At 42.5% G+C, this 18,541-nt stretch overlaps 1 protein-coding gene across 1 annotated transcript in view; it reads right to left on the bottom strand.

The window, feature by feature from the left end:
• Window positions 1-12,514: 12,514 nt before the first annotated feature.
• The window catches only part of rsu1 (Ras suppressor protein 1), a 57,527-nt gene continuing 51,500 nt past the window's right edge, over window positions 12,515-18,541 (bottom strand). The window contains exon 9 of the mRNA XM_047350109.1: window positions 12,515-13,270. Within this exon, the coding sequence (XP_047206065.1) occupies window positions 13,168-13,270 (103 nt within the window). The 3' untranslated portion in view covers window positions 12,515-13,167. The remainder of the gene's footprint in view (window positions 13,271-18,541) is intronic.

Here is an 18,541-nt window from a genome sequence, read left to right as displayed (position 1 = left end):
GTCACCTCGCTGGGGGGGAAGGAGCCTGAGCTTGTGCGGGAGGTCGAGAGATATCGACTAGAAATAGTCGGGCTCGCCTCCACGCACAGCGTGGGCTCTGGAACCCATCTCCTTGAGAGGGGTTGGACTCTCTTCTACTCTGGAGTGGCCCACGGGGAGAGGGGGCGGGCTGTTGTGGGTTTGCTTGTTGCCCCCCAGCTCAGCCGTCTCGTGTTGGGGTTTACCCCAGTGGATGAGAGGGTTGTATCCCTGCGCCTTCGGGTTGGGGAGAGGTCTCTGACTATCATTTCAGCCTACGGGCCGAGTGGTAGTGCAGAGTACCCTGCCTTCTTGGCGTCCCTGTCGGGGGTGCTGGATAGTGCCCCTCCCGGGGACTCCATTATTCTGCTGGGGGACTTCAACGCCCACAGTGACACCTGGAGAGGCGTGATCGGGAGGAATGGCCTCCCCGATCTGAATCCGAGTGGTGTTTTGTTATTGGACTTCTGTGCTAGTCACGGATTGTCCATAACGAACACCATGTTCAAACATAAGGGTGTCCATCAGTGCACTTGGCACCAGGACAACCTAGGCAGGAGGTCGATGATCGACTTTGTTGTCGTATCATCAGACCTTCGGCCGCATGTTTTGGACACTCGGGTGAAGAGAGGGGCTGAGCTGTCCACTGATCATCACCTGGTGGTGAGTTGGATCCGCTGGAGGAGGAGAAAGCCGGACAGACTTGGCAGGCCCAAGCGCATAGTGAGGGTCTGCTGGGAACGCCTGGCGGAGCCCTCGGCCAGGGATGTATTCAACTCCCACCTCCGGGAGAGCTTCGACCAGATCCCGAGGGATGTTGGAGACATAGAGTCCGAGTGGACCATGTTCTCTGCATCTATTGTCGATGCTGCTGCCCATACCTGCGGCCGTAAGGTCTGCGGTGCCTGTCGTGGCGGCAATCCCAGAACCCGGTGGTGGACACTTACCGGCAGTAAGGGATGCTGTTAAGTTGAAGAAGGAGTCCTATCGGCTGTGGTTGGCTTGTGGGACTCCTGAGGCGGCTGACGGGTACCGTGAGGCCAAGCGTGCTGCGGCCCGGGCTGTGGTAGAGGCAAAAACTCGGGCCTGGGAAGAGTTTGGTGAGGCCATGGAGAAGGACTACCGGTTGGCCTCGAAGCGATTCTGGCAAACCGTCCGGCGCCTCAGGAGGGGGAAGCAGTGCTTTGCCAACACTGTTTATAGTGGGGGCGGGAGACTGCTGACCTCGACTGAGGACATTATCGGGCGGTGGAAGGAGTACTTCGAGGATCTCCTCAATCCTGCCATCACGCATTCCGTGGTGGAAACAGAGGCTGGGGACTCGGGGTTGGATTCTTTCATCACCCAGGCTGAAGTCACCGAGGTGGTTAAAAAGCTCCGCGGTGGCAAGGCTTCGGGGGTGGATGAGATCTGCCCTGAGTACCTCAAGTGTCTGGATGTTGTAGGGCTGTCATGGTTGACACGCCTCTTCAACATTGCGTGGCGGTCGGGGACAGTGCCTCTGGACTGGCAGACTGGGGTGGTGGTCCCCCTTTATAAGAAGGGGGACCGGAGGGTGTGTTCCAACTACAGGGGGATCACACTCCTCAGCCTCCCTGGTAAGGCCTACGCCAGGGTATTGGAGAGGAGAGTCCGACCGATAGTCGAACCTCGGCTTCAGGAGGAACAGTGTGGTTTTCGTCCCAGCCGTGGAACACTGGACCAGCTCTATACCCTCTACAGGGTGCTCGAGGGTTCATGGGAGTTTGCCCAACCGGTTCACATGTGTTTTGTGGACCTGGAGAAGGCATTCGACTGTGTCCCTCGTGATGCCCTGTGGGGGGTGCTCCAGGAGTATGGAATCGGGGGCCCTTTATTAGGGGCCATCCGGTCCCTGTACGAGCGGAGCAGGAGTTTGGTCCGCATTGCCGGCACTAAGTCGGACCTGTTCCCAGTGCATGTTGGACTCCGGCAGGGCTGCCCTTTGTCGCCGGTCCTGTTCATAACTTTTATGGACAGGATTTCTAGACGCAGCCAAGGGCCGGAGGGGGTCTGGTTTGGGGACCAGTGGATTTCGTCTCTTCTTTTTGCGGATGACGTGGTCCTGCTGGCCCCCTCTAGCCAAGACCTACAGCATGCGCTGTGGCGGTTCGCAGCCGAGTGTGAAGCGGCTGGGATGAGGATCAGCTCCTCCAAGTCCGAGGCCATGGTACTCGACCGGAAAAGGGTGGCTTGTCCTCTTCAGGTTGGAGGGGAGTTCCTGCCTCAAGTGGAGGAGTTTAAGTATCTCGGGGTCTTGTTCACGAGTGAGGGAAGAATGGAGCGGGAGATCGACAGACGGATCGGTGCAGCTGCCACAGTAATGGGGGCGCTGTGCCGGTCCATTGTGGTGAAGAGAGAGCTGAGCCGAAAAGCAAAGCTCTCAATTTACTGGTCGGTCTACGTTCCTACCCTCACCTATGGCCATGAACTTTGGGTCATGACCGAAAGAACGAGATCACGGATACAAGCGGCTGAAATGAGCTTCCTCCGTAGGGTGGCCGGGCACTCCCTTAGAGATAGGGTGAGGAGCTCGGCCATCCGGGAGGAGCTCGGAGTAGAGCCGCTGCTCCTCCACATTGAGAGGAGCCAGTTGAGGTGGCTCGGGCATCTATACCGGATGCCTCCTGGACGCCTTCCTCGGGAGGTGTTCCAGGCACGTCCCACCGGGAGGAGGCCCAGGGGACGGCCCAGGACACGCTGGAGGGACTATGTCTCTCGGCTGGCCTGGGAACGCCTTGGGCTCCCCCTGGAGGAGCTGGAGGAGGTGTCTGGAGAGAGGGACGTCTGGGCGTCTCTGCTGAGTCTGCTGCCCCCGCGACCCGGTCCTGGATAAGCGGAAGACGACGAACGAACGAACAACATCCTATCTTCACACAAAGATGTGGAAGAAAATTATCTTGGCAATATCCACATGTCCAAATTAGGAGACCTGCCACACAGCACTTCAAAAGGACTGAGATTTGCCTGTGTCCTTTGTCTCAATCTCATATAAGTGAGAACAATAGGTAGAGCCTTCACAACACTTGGCTAATTTTCAATTCAAAGTCCCATTCTCAAACCTAAGTGCTTAACTACATGAACTTCATCAAAACATCCAACAAAATCCAAATAATTGATCTTCTGACTTCACCTGATATACTAGCAATGACCATCAGCTAAATATTCTGAATATCAAAAATGTGACATGATGTTTGAGGAAGGTCTGATTACAGGTCAACATTTCATAGTTTCAGAATACCCACAAAGAATTTCAAAAATGGTCTAATCTGTGGAGATATAAAATTTCACAAAAAATCAACACCATAATTTCAGAGAGGTTTTCAGAATGTGGTCTTAGGAAGCTATGCACCATTTATATAAACAAAGTACAACGTCTCTCTCGCATTGTCACTACTGGAGGTATGAGCTACCCTTTTTCCCATGAGTGCTAAAACGTTTGGAACCCCATGTTGCTTTATTCTGACATTCCCCTCTTCTGGCGCAGGGTCCAACCCATGCGACAATCCAGCAAAACGTTTGTACAAAAATGTTCTAGTAACCAAGATCACATTACCTAGAACCGAAGAAATGAATTCTGACATAACTATGTGTCACTATGAATTTACCGAAAGCAACATAAAGAAAATCCAGATGTTTTTAACTGCAATTCAGTTCCATTAACAACTAAACACAAACTTTAGTCATTCAGTTCATCAATGTCTCACTTAGAAATTAGTCACATATCATCCTGATTTGTCTTGTATGAAGATGAGTATTAGATTAATGGACATCTAATGTAATTCAGATGCATAAACCCTACAAATTGAATCTCATAAATAATTCCCACCAAGTATGAAATCATAACTCTGATTCTTTATCAAAAATATATTCCTTACTTTTGGCATATCTTGAATTGTCAGCTAGCTTAATGGTACCAGGGAAACTTTCAATCTAATAAATCACCAATGATTCTGCATGCAAAACTAATTCTTCAAACTAGTTTAAACTATTTCATTAACCTTTTAGTAATAAAACACATAAATCTAAAAGTCATGCTACATCCTTAATCATTATACAAAAAAACATGTTTTTAAGGCATCAATCACTACAAGCATTTTGATTCTATTGTCTCTTAAACAGTGTTAAAACTCAGGAAGGGAGGTGCTGAGCGTTACCATGACAATAAAGGCATGAACCAACCTGGTAGGTGGGCGGAGTCAGGCAGAACTAACCTCTGATTGACAGCCTATGGGCGGAACCACAGTTTCTTCATCCCATCCCACATTAGTGTAACTTAAACTGCAAAACTGTTAACATGCACCTACCTCAGAAACAAGCTGCTTCTTAACTCTCCTGAAAACTCAAAGTTTAATCAATCTGGGATTTAGAAACATTATTCTAAACATGGATTATTGTTTCATGCAACATATAAACAAACATTCAGTCCAACAAAACAAAAACAAAACATCAGAGACAGACAAATGGCCAAATTTGAAGCTTCAAGAATTCAAAGAAATTTTTAACAATCTCTTTTCAGAATATGTTTTCTCAGTCATATCTTTTAATGCTATAATTGATAAATTTTGTTATGACAATCGTCAGGATCCTTTTTTAAAAAAAATGAGTATTCCATGCACATATGCACATATTCCAAAAAATCTCAAAGTATTTAGAAGCACAGCAACAGTTTTCTCTTATATGAATCCAAATTTACTGATGCTGAAACCTTTTGCTAATTCTTTGTACTGTAACTCTGTAATAATAATAACTACAATCCTGAGAGTTATTGTTATAGTTCTCTTTTTGTTTGGCTCAATTTGATCGCAGCTGTATTGCAGAATTTCAAGTTAAATGCAAAGAAGTATTTTTAATTTAATTCAATTCAAATTCAAAGATACTTTATTGATCCCCGAGGGGAAATTAGAAAAGCCAGCGTTGACATTTTCATGTTATACCCAAACTAAACAAAACTGCAGTGTTTGATTTAATCATAAATTAAGATAAGAAGCTTGTCTCCAAACTGGACTTTTTCTCATTTTCTTTAATTTGGGCTATTTAAATTTTGAGAGGTGGGGAGAACTTATTACTAGAACCCCTCTTTTACAATCCAAATGCTGATAAATGTTCTAATATTTTATCTCTTAGTAATCTGAAATCACCTTGTGTATCTTTGTACTCATATGTATTCCTTTAATCTTTAAACCCTAAGAAATCAAACAAGGAGACTTGAGTTTGAGCCGACCATCCTCTTACTGTTAAGAGGGCCTTTATTTCTTTTCTTTTCCTAAAATGAAGGATTTTACTTGTCTTGATTCTGTTACAAAAATCCTAACCTTGGTTCCAAAACTAAACTCTTCAACCCCAATCTGTGTTCCCCAGAGTAGAAATTTTTGAGTATTATTGCATTTCAAAGCCTGGTGGCTGGAACTCATCATTGGCTTAGATCTATTTTAATAAGTAATCAGCCTACCTTTAATTAAGTATTATAATTTTATGGACCCAAAATCTATGGCTTACAGGCTTCAGGAGTCCAGGAACCACAAGTTGAGTACTACTGCATTGAACAATGGTGTTAACTTTCTGCAGAGATTGAAGGATTGGCTAAATATATTGTTTCTGCTTGGACCATAATCAGATTTAAAATTATTAGTTCACAGCTCCTAATTTACCTCAGATCATATTTGCTTCTAACCCAGTTCATAAGAAGCTTCAGACAAACATTATGCTAAAAAACCAAAACCAAAACAAAAAAACAGATCTGTTTTAAAATAAAGAAAAAGCATGCTTAAAAAAAACTTGTTACTTTGGTGGAAAATAACTCCACAGTTCTGAAGGCCTTTTCATGCAGTCTTTTAGGAAGCATGAGATTAGTTTAATTTTTGTGTGGTACCACTGTCCAATCAGATTCTTTCTAAATAACCAAATTTTTCATACTCATTTTAAAGGTTTGTTTTACCAAGGGAAATGTGTTTAACAAAACCAATTACTCTCAAAAGTTTTAAAAGTTTTTAGCTGGTGATACCTTAGAAAACAACAAGTGTTTTAATATTTCTACAGGTCCTTCTCAAAATATTAGCATATTGTGATAAAGTTCATTATTTTCCATAATGTCATGAGGAAAATTTAACATTCATATATTTTAGATTCATTGCACACTAACTGAAATATTTCAGGTCTTTTATTGTCTTAATACGGATGATTTTGGCATACAGCTCATGAAAACCCAAAATTCCTATCTCACAAAATTAGCATATTTCATCCGACCAATAAAAGAAAAGTGTTTTTAATACAAAAAACGTCAACCTTCAAATAATCATGTACAGTTATGCACTCAATACTTGGTCGGGAATCCTTTTGCAGAAATGACTGCTTCAATGCGGCGTGGCATGGAGGCAATCAGCCTGTGGCACTGCTGAGGTCTTATGGAGGCCCAGGATGCTTCGATAGCGGCCTTTAGCTCATCCAGAGTGTTGGGTCTTGAGTCTCTCAACGTTCTCTTCACAATATCCCACAGATTCTCTATGGGGTTCAGGTCAGGAGAGTTGGCAGGCCAATTGAGCACAGTGATACCATGGTCAGTAAACCATTTACCAGTGGTTTTGGCACTGTGAGCAGGTGCCAGGTCGTGCTGAAAAATGAAATCTTCATCTCCATAAAGCTTTTCAGAAGATGGAAGCATGAAGTGCTCCAAAATCTCCTGATAGCTAGCTGCATTGACCCTGCCCTTGATAAAACACAGTGGACCAACACCAGCAGCTGACACGGCACCCCAGACCATCACTGACTGTGGGTACTTGACACTGGACTTCTGGCATTTTGGCATTTCCTTCTCCCCAGTCTTCCTCCAGACTCTGGCACCTTGATTTCCGAATGACATGCAGAATTTTACTTACATCCGAAAAAAGTACTTTGGACCACTGAGCAACAGTCCAGTGCTGCTTCTCTGTAGCCCAGGTCAGGCGCTTCTGCCGCTGTTTCTGGTTCAAAAGTGGCTTGACCTGGGGAATGCGGCACCTGTAGCCCATTTCCTGCACACTTCTGTGCACGGTGGCTCTGGATGTTTCTACTCCAGACTCAGTCCACTGCTTCCGCAGGTCCCCCAAGGTCTGGAATCGGCCCTTCTCCACAATCTTCCTCAGTGTCCGGTCACCTCTTCTTGTTGTGCAGCGTTTTCTGCCACACTTTTTCCTTCCCACAGACTTCCCACTGAGGTGCCTTGATACAGCACTCTGGGAACAGCCTATTCGTTCAGAAATTTATTTCTGTGTCTTACCCTCTTGCTTGAGGGTGTCAATAGTGGCCTTCTGGACAGCAGTCAGGTCGGCAGTCTTACCCATGATTGGGGTTTTGAGTGATGAACCAGGCTGGGAGTTTTAAAGGCCAACATCAATATCATGGTTGAGCACATGCATCTGAGTGGGAATAGCAGTAAACAATGACCTAAAAGACTGGATCAAATTCATGATATCAGCCCGCTGAAAAACAACAAAAGAGGCAGGTTTTCCAACATCACCGAATTAAAAAGTTACCCCTGAGTCAAAGGTACAGAAAAAACGTCATTCCCAGGTTCAGCAATCGACAGCTCCTCCTACACACCAGCAGCTAAACTATTGGTGCCTAGGCCTGCACAGCAACAACACAACTGGCAGATTCATGCTCCACATAAGGCTTTGATGTGACACAAACGGGACCTCCGCCTCCAATCAGGTGTAGCAACCAAATAGTCCCTGTCACTGACTCTGCTGAATGAAGTATGGCCCACTGTAGCTCACTTGTTAGCTTGACCAAGGGATAGGCAGAAAAACTAAATCTTTTTCACTGGGTTCAAACGCTTTTATTGCTGCATTTTTGTCAGAAAATTCATCTTAGCCTGTGCAATTTTAAGATTTTCCCTGGCTATCTCACATGCACAGTGCAACTTCAATCTAAAGTTACTAACATAACATTTCTAGAATTGCGCCGTTCAAGGTGGCAGCACGTTGGAGTGGCTCTGTTACTTTTCGTTCTGATTAATTCTTTTTAAGAACTCAAATTCCTCTTGTGGTGAATAAAATAGATTTTTTGGACAACTATCCTCTCTGGTTTTGGATGCTGTGCAGCTGGAAGGATTTTTGCTGATACTTTTTTAACTTTTAGACGTTTGTTATGATGCGTCACAATGTCAACAGGGTAATTTTTTTTTTACAACCATGAGCAGGTAATTAATATCTCAAAAGCTAAAATAATACATCTACTACAACACGAAATCCCCGATTAATTGAAAAGGAGGCGACGTGGATGAAGAGCAGGAGCAAAGAGAAAAGAGAGAAGGAGGAAGTTCAAACCATCTCTTCTGTCAATTATGATGGGCAATATGAAATTGTTGAGAAACAAGTTGGATGAACTCCAAGCCCTACAAAGGACCCAGCCAGAGTATCGGGATGCAGTATTATGTATTTCACTGAGACATGGCTGCAGGATCATATCCCTGACTGCAGCATCTCTCTGCCAGGCTTTCTGACCATACAAGCAGACGGAGATTTTAAAAGGAGCGACAAAAGTAAAGGAGGTGGACTAGCAGTACTTGTGAACAACAGATGGTGTAATCCAGGACATGTTGCTGTGAAGTGTCATCTCTGCAGTCCAGATATTGAACTGTTAGCAGTAAATTTACGTCCATATTATTTACCCAGAGTTCACCAGTGTTATTTTGGCAACAATTTACATTCCACCTTTAGCTGTTGTCGACACTGCATGTGATGCCATCAGCTCAGTTGTTGCTAAGCTACAGACACAACACCCGAATAGTTATGTGGCAATATCTGGTGAATTTAACCATTCTTAACTCTCTGCTACACTTCCAATGTTTCAACAGTTTGTCAGCTGTTCTACCAGAGAAAACAAAATGTTGGATTTGTTTTATGCAAATGTCAAGGACTCATACATCTCTAAAGCAAGACCTCATCTGGGAAAATCAGATCACAATCTTGTTTTTCTCTGCTCGAAATATAAGCCCCTTGTTCAGAGACAACCTGTAATAAAGAGGACTGTGAGGAAGTGGTCACAGGAAATTGAAGAAGCTCTGCAAGGTTGCTTTGAGGTTACAGACTGAGACGCACTGTGCCAGCCACATGGAGAGGACATCAATGCCATGACTGCGTGTGTCACAGACTATATAAACTTCTGTATGAATAACATCATCCCCACCAGAACCATGAGATGCTTCGCTATTAACAAAGTCTGGATCACCAGTGACCTGAAGGACCTTCTTAACAAGAAAAAAAAAGAGCCTTCAGAGAGGGAGACAGGGAATTTTTGAGGAATATACAGAAGCAACTTAAAGTCAATATAAGATACAGCAAGGAGGTGTACAAGAAGAAGCTGGAGAGCAAGCTCCAGCAAAACAATATCAGAAATGTGTGGTCAGGGATGAAGATCACAGGCTTCAAGCAGAAAGAAGATCAGACCGATGGATGTCTGGACAGAGGCAATGGACTAAACACATTCTTCAATAGTTTCAGTTCAGAAACAAGCTCAGCATTCTCCTCTCCAGATCAAGGCCAAACAGACATCCCAAGCTCCTTTGACCCACAGCTGTCCAGTAACATCTTGAATGTCTTTTCTTCCACGTCAGCCATGGACCTTTCTGCTTCTGTTTGCCTTCCACAAAAGCAGAAGATGCTGATGCTCCATTTCCCTCCTCCTTTCACCTGTGTGTCTCAAAAAGTCAGGTAAAGAGACAACTGGAAAGACTGAACAAGGTTGCAGGTCCAGATTGTGCTTATACGGAGCTGAAAGTCCGTATGTCACGAAATAAAATGCAAATTACTTACTTAAAAACTATACAATGTGATTTTCTGAATTTTTGTTTTAAATTCCGTCACAGTTGAAGAATACCTATGACAAATATTAAAGACTTTTACATACTTTGCAAGTGGGAAAATCTGCAAAAATTGGCAGTGTATCAAATACTTCTTTTCCCCACTGTAACAGGGATCTGGTCTTTTCCACTTGCTCCAGTCAGTAGCAGGGATTGTGGTAGACTTAACCTGAAAATTGCTTTCTTGCCTTGAAGGTCGCAGGATTGCTGAAGTACGCAAACAAGATCTCTCACAATGACCCACCAATGGGTGGGTCTTTCATGAAGACATCTTCACCACATGGCGCTACATTCCCAACAACCAAATGGAAACACTTTAGACACTAAGCATGTCTAAAGACATTTTTTAAGTGATCAGCTAGAACAATAGGGCTACTCAGGAATGTATTTCTGGGAATGATGTCGTTTTTCTTGTGATTTGAGATGACATGTGCTGAGAATTCTTGCTATGCAAAAAAAAACTGAATTGTTGTCATTCGTTTATGGATTCATAGTCTAATGGGAGTTTTCTCAAGACGTTGCAGTCACGTGACTGCACTCCACGATCACCATCCTGGGTGGCAGCTGCAGCCTGTTTTCATTGTTTTAGCATGATCGGTGAAGCAAAACTCCGGACCATTTATTTAACTTTGAGGAAAACTTGCTTAGTTGTGGGCTGTGCTGCGTGTGATGGTCAATGCCAACGTTCAGTCTATTGTCTGCCAGCCGTGATAGAAAATCAGTGTGAAAAAACAAAAACAGAGTAAACAATGTCGACTACTGTGAATCAGAGATCCAGGGCGGATTTGGATGGCTTGAACCTTACTCACACCTGAGTGTGCAGTGCACATTTTGTGCAGGTACTCAGCATTGTGTCCTACTTTACTAAGTTGTGCTCTCACGCCTTGACCAGCTAGATGTAGGCTGCAATTTACCTTTATGGTTATGCTGTAAATGTAATATAACTATTATGTAATTATCCAATAAAAGGCAATATTGAACTTATTGATTTTTGCCTATGTCATGGCTACGAAAAAATACTTGTGCGGACAATTGTCCAGATTTGCACTAAACAAACCAATAGGCAGTACACCTTGTTGGTGATCACAATTGTTTTGAGGCGCATGTCCTAATCAGGAGGCTGTAATGACTCTAGATACTTATCCATGGTCAAAGAAGTATACAATGTTGCAATGTTGTGAAATGCCTGAAGTGATTGTGAGACACCCAAGATGGTCACAACTTCAGTGACATCAATAGAAACCCCCCTTTGCAGTACTAGCCTCTGTAGTTATAACAGTAAAATGACATCTAAAATATGAATAAAAACACAACCAGAGAGAGAATTTCGGTATATAACAGGCAGCTGGTTCATTCAGTGTAACAATACCTACACAGTTAAACATTTGTGAAGAGCACATTCTTCTCAGACCTACATCAGTGTTCATTAAAGGGTAAACTCTCCAGTCTCCCTTCGACCATCTGGGCTGTCCTAACACTGTCCACCTATAAATCACCATGGTGAAAATCGATGGATTTCGTTAGCCTGGGAGTCATTGTGTCCTTGGAAAAGTGTGAGATGAATTGAAAACAAAACAGGAACAGTATAACTCAATGAAATGAAACCAAAAGTATTGACCAGCGACAATAGTTTCGAATTGAAGAATGTTTGTTAAAGAAAAAAAGGTAAAACCAATGCAGCCAATGAGTCTCTAACAAAATGATTAAATTTACAATCTACTGTCACTGGACACTATGGAAATCCTGCCTAAAACATCTGCACAATTCTCCAGTATAATTTTCCATTTTAACCTGGAAACCTTGTTCCGTTTGTGGCAATTATTACTGATTTAAATAGCTTATTAGCACTACATTTCTGTCTTGGCACTAAGAATTAATCAATTCCAAATGTAAAATAATTTGAGGGGTTTGTGAAGGAAATCCTTAATCCAGCTATACTGTTAAAACCAAGGTTGGGCACCAACACGGAACAACTTTTTTAAACTGTAAACATCTGCAGCTTAGTCCAGGTGTAACTGTAAAACATTTCTACAAAAAACATTCAAATTGTATCTAGCTGAGATCAGCATGGAAATTATGTCCTACTTGTGACAAACTAAGGTCTCAGGAGTTCTGAGCTAATGAGACATCACTTCCTAGTCTGCTGATGTGATTCAGCTAATTGGTTTGAGTTTTTCTATTTTTGCTTTAAATTTTTGTTCAGGGAATGAGTTTACAAGAGAGATATGGTGTAGAGCCTGCAATGTGATAACTGCTGTAAGCCACATATGCTTTATCTGAGTTATCTCACAAGTCACAGCAAAGCTTAGATTTTACTGATCCTTGATCATATCATTTAAGGTGACAAAAATAAGACATTAAACACCAACAAGTGATAACTCTCCTGTTATCTAAAGAAAAACAGCACGGCAACAAATCACAAAGACCACTATTAGATAGTGTGACCTAAATGGTAATATGATGCATTGTTGTAATGAAATAAAACAAACTATATTCAAAATAATTAGCTGTTTAATGCCTTTATATGACTTTAAATGACTGCATAAATGAATAATGAACTGACCTGAATAAGAAATCATGTAAAAAAGTTACAGCTTAAAGTAATTGTTAATATTGATATAAAACAATGAACAGTGGTTAGTTTCTCAAAAGGTTTAATAGACAAAAGAAAAATACTGATTATATCAATTTACTCTTGGCAACAAGCAGAAAAAACTCATTCACTTCATTAACTAATTTAAGCTTGAATAATTAGAATCAGATTCATTAGGTGTTTCACTCTGGCTGCTAATAAAAAATAAAGTAAAAGTATTGTAATAAACAGAAAAACCCAGCAAAGACATTGACACCAAGAGCAAAATGATGAGTTTGGAACAGTGAGTCAAAGGAACTCCATCAGGTGGATATCCAGAGCCTTTTAGGGGTTTAATACTGTAAAGCCTTAATTCTAATTTGAAGGCAAAGTGCTGAAGTAAAAGTAGTGTGAAGAGTCTTTTTTTCTGCTGTTTTCCACAAACATTTTAAGCAAATGTCTAGAAAATAGGCTCAAGCTATTCTAAGTCACTTTTTCATTTGGTACAGAGCTAGCAATGTTGTCAAAAATTCAAAATGCCGGTTATGCTTGAAAGCTGACTTCATTGGCATATAAGGCAAATGGAAACACAAAACAAAGACTATAGAATATTTAAAACAAGACATGAAGAAGCAAACAAACTTTTTATATAACATGGTAAAAGGACAAATGCAGCCAGTTTGGCTGACAGGTGAATCTCCATCCTCTTATTTTCTCTTCATTTGTTCTTGACAGCAAGTGGTTTGCGGCTGATCTTCCTGCTCTTATCACTGCTCTTCTTTGGAGGCTCTGGGTTAGCCTGTATGTGTCTACCATAGAGACTGGAAAGAAAAAAAAAGCATGGTCATCTTCAAAATCCTCATAAATGTTTGTGATCTGAGAAAAATGTTTCGATTCTGCAACAGGTGTAAAGGATGTGTTCATCATTGCAAATTAAACTATACAGAACTCACTTTAATCATAGTATAATACAGGTCCTTCTCAAAATATTAGCATATTGTGATAAAGTTAATTATTTTCCATAATGTCATGATGAAAATTTAACATTCATATATTTTAGATTCATTGCACACTAACTGAAATATTTCAGGTCTTTTATTGTCTTAATACGGATGATTGTGGCATACAGCTCATGAAAACCCAAAATTCCTATCTCACAAAATTAGCATATTTCATCCGACCAATAAAAGAAAAGTGTTTTTTATACAAAAAACGTCAACCTTCAAATAATCATGTACAGTTATGCACTCAATACTTGGTCGGGAATCCTTTGGCAGAAATGACTGCTTCAATGCGGCGTGGCATGGAGGCAATCAGCCTGTGGCACTGCTGAGGTCTTATGGAGGCCCAGGATGCTTCGATAGCGGCCTTTAGCTCATCCAGAGTGTTGGGTCTTGAGTCTCTCAACGTTCTCTTCACAATATCCCACAGATTCTCTATGGGGTTCAGGTCAGGAGAGTTGGCAGGCCAATTGAGCACAGTGATACCATGGTCAGTAAACCATTTACCAGTGGTTTTGGCACTGTGAGCAGGTGCCAGGTCGTGCTGAAAAATGAAATCTTCATCTCCATAAAGCTTTTCAGCAGATGGAAGCATTAAGTGCTCCAAAATCTCCTGATAGCTAGCTGCATTGACCCTGCCCTTGATAAAACACAGTGGACCAACACCAGCAGCTGACACGGCACCCCGGACCATCACTGACTGTGGGTACTTGACACTGGACTTCTGGCATTTTGGCATTTCCTTCTCCCCAGTCTTCCTCCAGACTCTGGCACCATGATTTCCGAATGACATGCAGAATTTGCTTTCATCCGAAAAAAGTACTCTGGACCACTGAGCAACAGTCCAATGCTGCTTCTCTGTAGCCCAGGTCAGGCGCTTCTGCCGCTGTTTCTGGTTCAAAAGTGGCTTGACCTGGGGAATGCGGCACCTGTAGCCCATTTCCTGCACACGCCTGTGCACGGTGGCTCCGGATGTTTCTACTCCAAACTCATTATGGAAAATAATTAACTTTATCACAATATGCTAATATTTTGAGAAGGACCTATATACACAAATGTGTTCATGCAACATTAAAAAGAATCACTTTTTAAAGCACCACATCTCCAACATCTATCAGCCATGCATCAAAGGTTCAAGAAAAATTGTGGACCGGCACACGGAGGTGTGATTATCACATGCATATTTCTAGAACACAGCCGGGTTGCGATAAAGACATATACAACATATAACATTGCGGAAATGTTTTTAGAACCAATAAAAATTAGATGTGGAGTTTTTCTCAGCGATTGCCTTATTTTTTAATGTTGTCCACCTACAGTATTTGTGTCATTTACAGACTGATACTCTCCAATGTCACTGCTGTCACTGTTCCTCCCCCATGGGTGTCTAGCATGCACAAGGCCAGAGGTTCACTGAAGTGGAAAAGTCCAGATTCTTTTGCTCCTCCCTAAAGCCTTGTTAGTTTCTTCTTAGTGTACCATCAAGCTCAGACGGAGGTTTTAAACAAACTTATATCGCCTCTCTCTCTTCAGGCTTCGTCTCAGTCTTCAAATATGAAAATGTTTCTTTGTAGTTCATATCAGTAAGTCAATCAATGAGTCTATTTTACAAACAGCACAACTAAACATGAGTAACTGTAGTTTGAGAAAAATTAACTGTCCAAACAGAATTGTAATAATTGTGACAATCATGGAAACATTAAAGGTCCTAATAAGAACTAAATATTTAAATCTACTGTTAAACAAAGTTTATCTTACAGTGCATTAATACAAAATAAATAGTTGAGAAAATTATTGAAATTATTGAAGTGCACAAAATGTAATAGAAATACAGGAACAATGATGTACATTTTTTATTTGAGGGTGCCACTCTGAATCCCAGGTCGCCAAAGTAGTAACAAAGTAGCCACTGACAACAAATCAAATCAATGTTAAAGTGAGCTGGTTTAAAAAAATTGGTTTTTGGTTGTGACTTCAATAAAGGAAGAGAATCAGTGTCTGATGTTAAGTGGAAGTAAAATCCAAAGTCAGGAAACAGGGTGATCTAAAGTTCTGTCTGTCATGGTGGTAGGGGGAATGATAAAAGTACAGTCAAAGATGACACACTCATTACATGGAGGCGAGGCAAGGATGAAAGACTCATCAATATTGATGGAAAGTTTGAGGGTTGAAGCTTTTGACAAGGATTTCAGTTTTGCTGCTGTTAAATTTGATAAAGGTGAAGGAGAAGTCAGACTTAATCTCAACAAAGAGACAGAAAAAGATGGAGGTTTGGAGGTATGAGAGAACTGGCTGTGTGCATACCAGTGACAATTAATATTCATTTATTCATCCATCTATCTATTGTCTATACCCGCTTTTCCATGCAGGGTCACGGGGAGCTACTGCCCATCTCCAGCAGTCATTGTGCAAGAGGTAGGGTCCAAATAGACAGGTGGCAAGTCTATTACATTAATATTGTGTAATATTGGGAGCATGTAGATAATGATGCAAAGGATTCCAGGGGAACACCAGCATAGATCACAAATGAACTGGAACAGTCAAATTGCACCGCTCAAGGTGGCAGCAGGTTGGAGTAGCTCTGTTACTTTTGATTCTGATTTATTCTTTTTTGGGAACTATTCCTCTTGTGGTGGATACAGCTGATTTTTTTTGGACGACTGTCCACTCCGGTGTCGGATGCTGTGCAGCTTGGAGGATTTTTCTTAATACTTTCTATTTTTGGAAATTTGTTATGATGCATTGCCATGGCAACGGGGTTGTTTCTTACAACCGGGAGCAGCTGATTAATATCTCAAAAGCTCAAATAATACTTCAACTACAACCCCAAATCCCTGATGAGTTGAAAAGGAGATGCCGTGGATGCAGAGCAGGAGCTAAGAGAAGAGAGAGAAGGAGGAAGTTCAAACCATCTCTTCCGTCGATTATGATGGGCAATGTGAGATTGTTGGGAAACAAGTTGGATGAACTCCAAGCCCTACAAAGGACCAAGCCAGAGTACCGGGCATGCAGTATTATGTGTTTTACTGAGACATGGTTGCAGGATCATATCCCCGACTCCAGCATCTCTCTGCCGGGCTTTTTAACCGTATGAGCAGACAGAGATTTAAAGAGGAGCAGCAAATGTAAAGGAGGTGGACTGGCAGTACTTGTGAACAACAGATGGTGTAATCCAGGACATGTAACTGTGAAGTGTTATCTCTGCAGTCCAGATATTGAACGGTTGGCAGTAAGTTTTCGTCCATATTATTTACCCAGAGAGTTCACCAGTGTTATTTTGGCAACAGTTTACGTTCCACCTTTCGCTGTTGCCGACAGTGCATGTGATGCCATCAGCTCAGTTGTTGCAAAGCTACAGACACAAAACCCCAATGCTTTTGTGGCAATTTCTGGTGATTTTAACCATGCTTCACTCTCTGCTACACTTCCAACGTTTCAACAGTTTGTCAGCTGCTCTACCAGAGAAAACAAAACATTGGATTTGTTTTATGCAAATGTCAAGGACTCATACATCTCTACAGCAAGACCTCCTCTAGGCAAATCGGATCACAATCTTGTTTTTCTCTGCTCAAAATATAAGCCCTTTGTTCAGAGGCAACCTGTAATAAAGAGGACTGTGAGAAAATGGTCACAGGAAGCTGAAGAAGCTCTGCAAGGTTGCTTTGAGGCTACCGACTGTGCCAGCCACATGGAGAGGACATCAATGCCATGACTGAGTGTGTAACCGACTATATAAACTTCTGTGAGGATAACATCATCCCCACCAAAACCGTGAGATGCTTCCCCAATAACAAACCTTGGATCCCCAGTGACCTGAAGGACCTGCTTAACAAGAAAAAAAGAGCCTTCAGAGAGGGAGACAGAATTATTGAGGAGTTTACAGAAGCAACTTAAAGTCAAGATAAGAGACAGCAAGGAGGTATACAAGAAGAAGCTGGAGAGTAAGCTCCAGCAAAAAAATATCAGAGATGTGTGGACAGGGATGACAAAGATCACAGGCTTCAAGCAGAAGGATGATCAGACCGATGGAGGTCTGGACAGAGCCAATGAACTGAACACATTCTTCAATAGGTTCAGTTCAGAAACAAGCTTCGCATCCTCCTCCCCTGCTCACAGCCAAACAGACATTCCACCTTCCTTTGACCCACAGCTGTCCAGTAACACCTCACATTTTTTATCTTCCACCTCAGCCCTAGATCCTTCTGCTTCTACATGTTTGCCTTCAACCATATCAGAAGATGCTGATGCTTCCTTTGCTTCCCCCTTCCACTTGTGTGTCTCAAGAAGTCAAGTGAAGCTGCAACTGGAGAAACTGAATCGGAATAAGACTGCAGGTCCAGATTGTGCCAGCCCTAGAGTCCTGAAGGCCTGTGCAGAGCAGCTCTGTGGTATTCTGCAGCACCTCTTCAACCTTAGCCTGGCCCAGAAGAAGGTTTCGGTGTTGTGGAAGACCTCCTGTCTTGTTCCGGTACCAAAGAAAACTCACCCATCAGTCCTCAATGACTATAGACCTGTTGCCCTGACATCTCACATCATGAAGGTCCTAGAGAGACTCCTGTTGGCCCACCTGACTAAATATACAAGCAACATCCAGGACCCCCTGCAGTTTGCTTATCGTCTTGGAGTTAGATTTAAAGATTCCATCATACATCTTCAACAAACCCACTGTCATTTGGACAAAGCAGGCACCACTGTGATGATGCCACAAGACAGGCAGAGGCCTCAACAATCAGGCCTCCGTTTGACAGGTGGGTTGTGTGTCTAATCAGATAGTCAGCAGCACGGGAGCTCCACAGGGAACTCTGGCCTTACCTTTCACTCGGTACACCTCAGTAGTCCAGTGCAAGACAGATTCCTGTCATCTGCAGAGATACTTGAATTATTCTGCAGTATCAGGGACAGACAAGAAGCTGAATACAGGGAGCTGGTGAACCGCTTTTTGGCATGGTGTGGAAACAATCATCTCATCTTGAACGTGACAAAACAAAGGAGATGATTTTAAGAAAGGATTAGGTCGAAAACTATTTCAATTAAGGGATTAGGGACGAAGGTGGTGGAGGAGGATAAATACCTCGGTGTTCACCTGGACAA

The sequence above is a fragment of the Girardinichthys multiradiatus genome, chromosome 21 (assembly GCF_021462225.1).
Source record: "Girardinichthys multiradiatus isolate DD_20200921_A chromosome 21, DD_fGirMul_XY1, whole genome shotgun sequence".
NCBI lineage: Eukaryota > Metazoa > Chordata > Actinopteri > Cyprinodontiformes > Goodeidae > Girardinichthys > Girardinichthys multiradiatus.
This window is presented reverse-complemented; position numbering and strand designations above follow the sequence as displayed.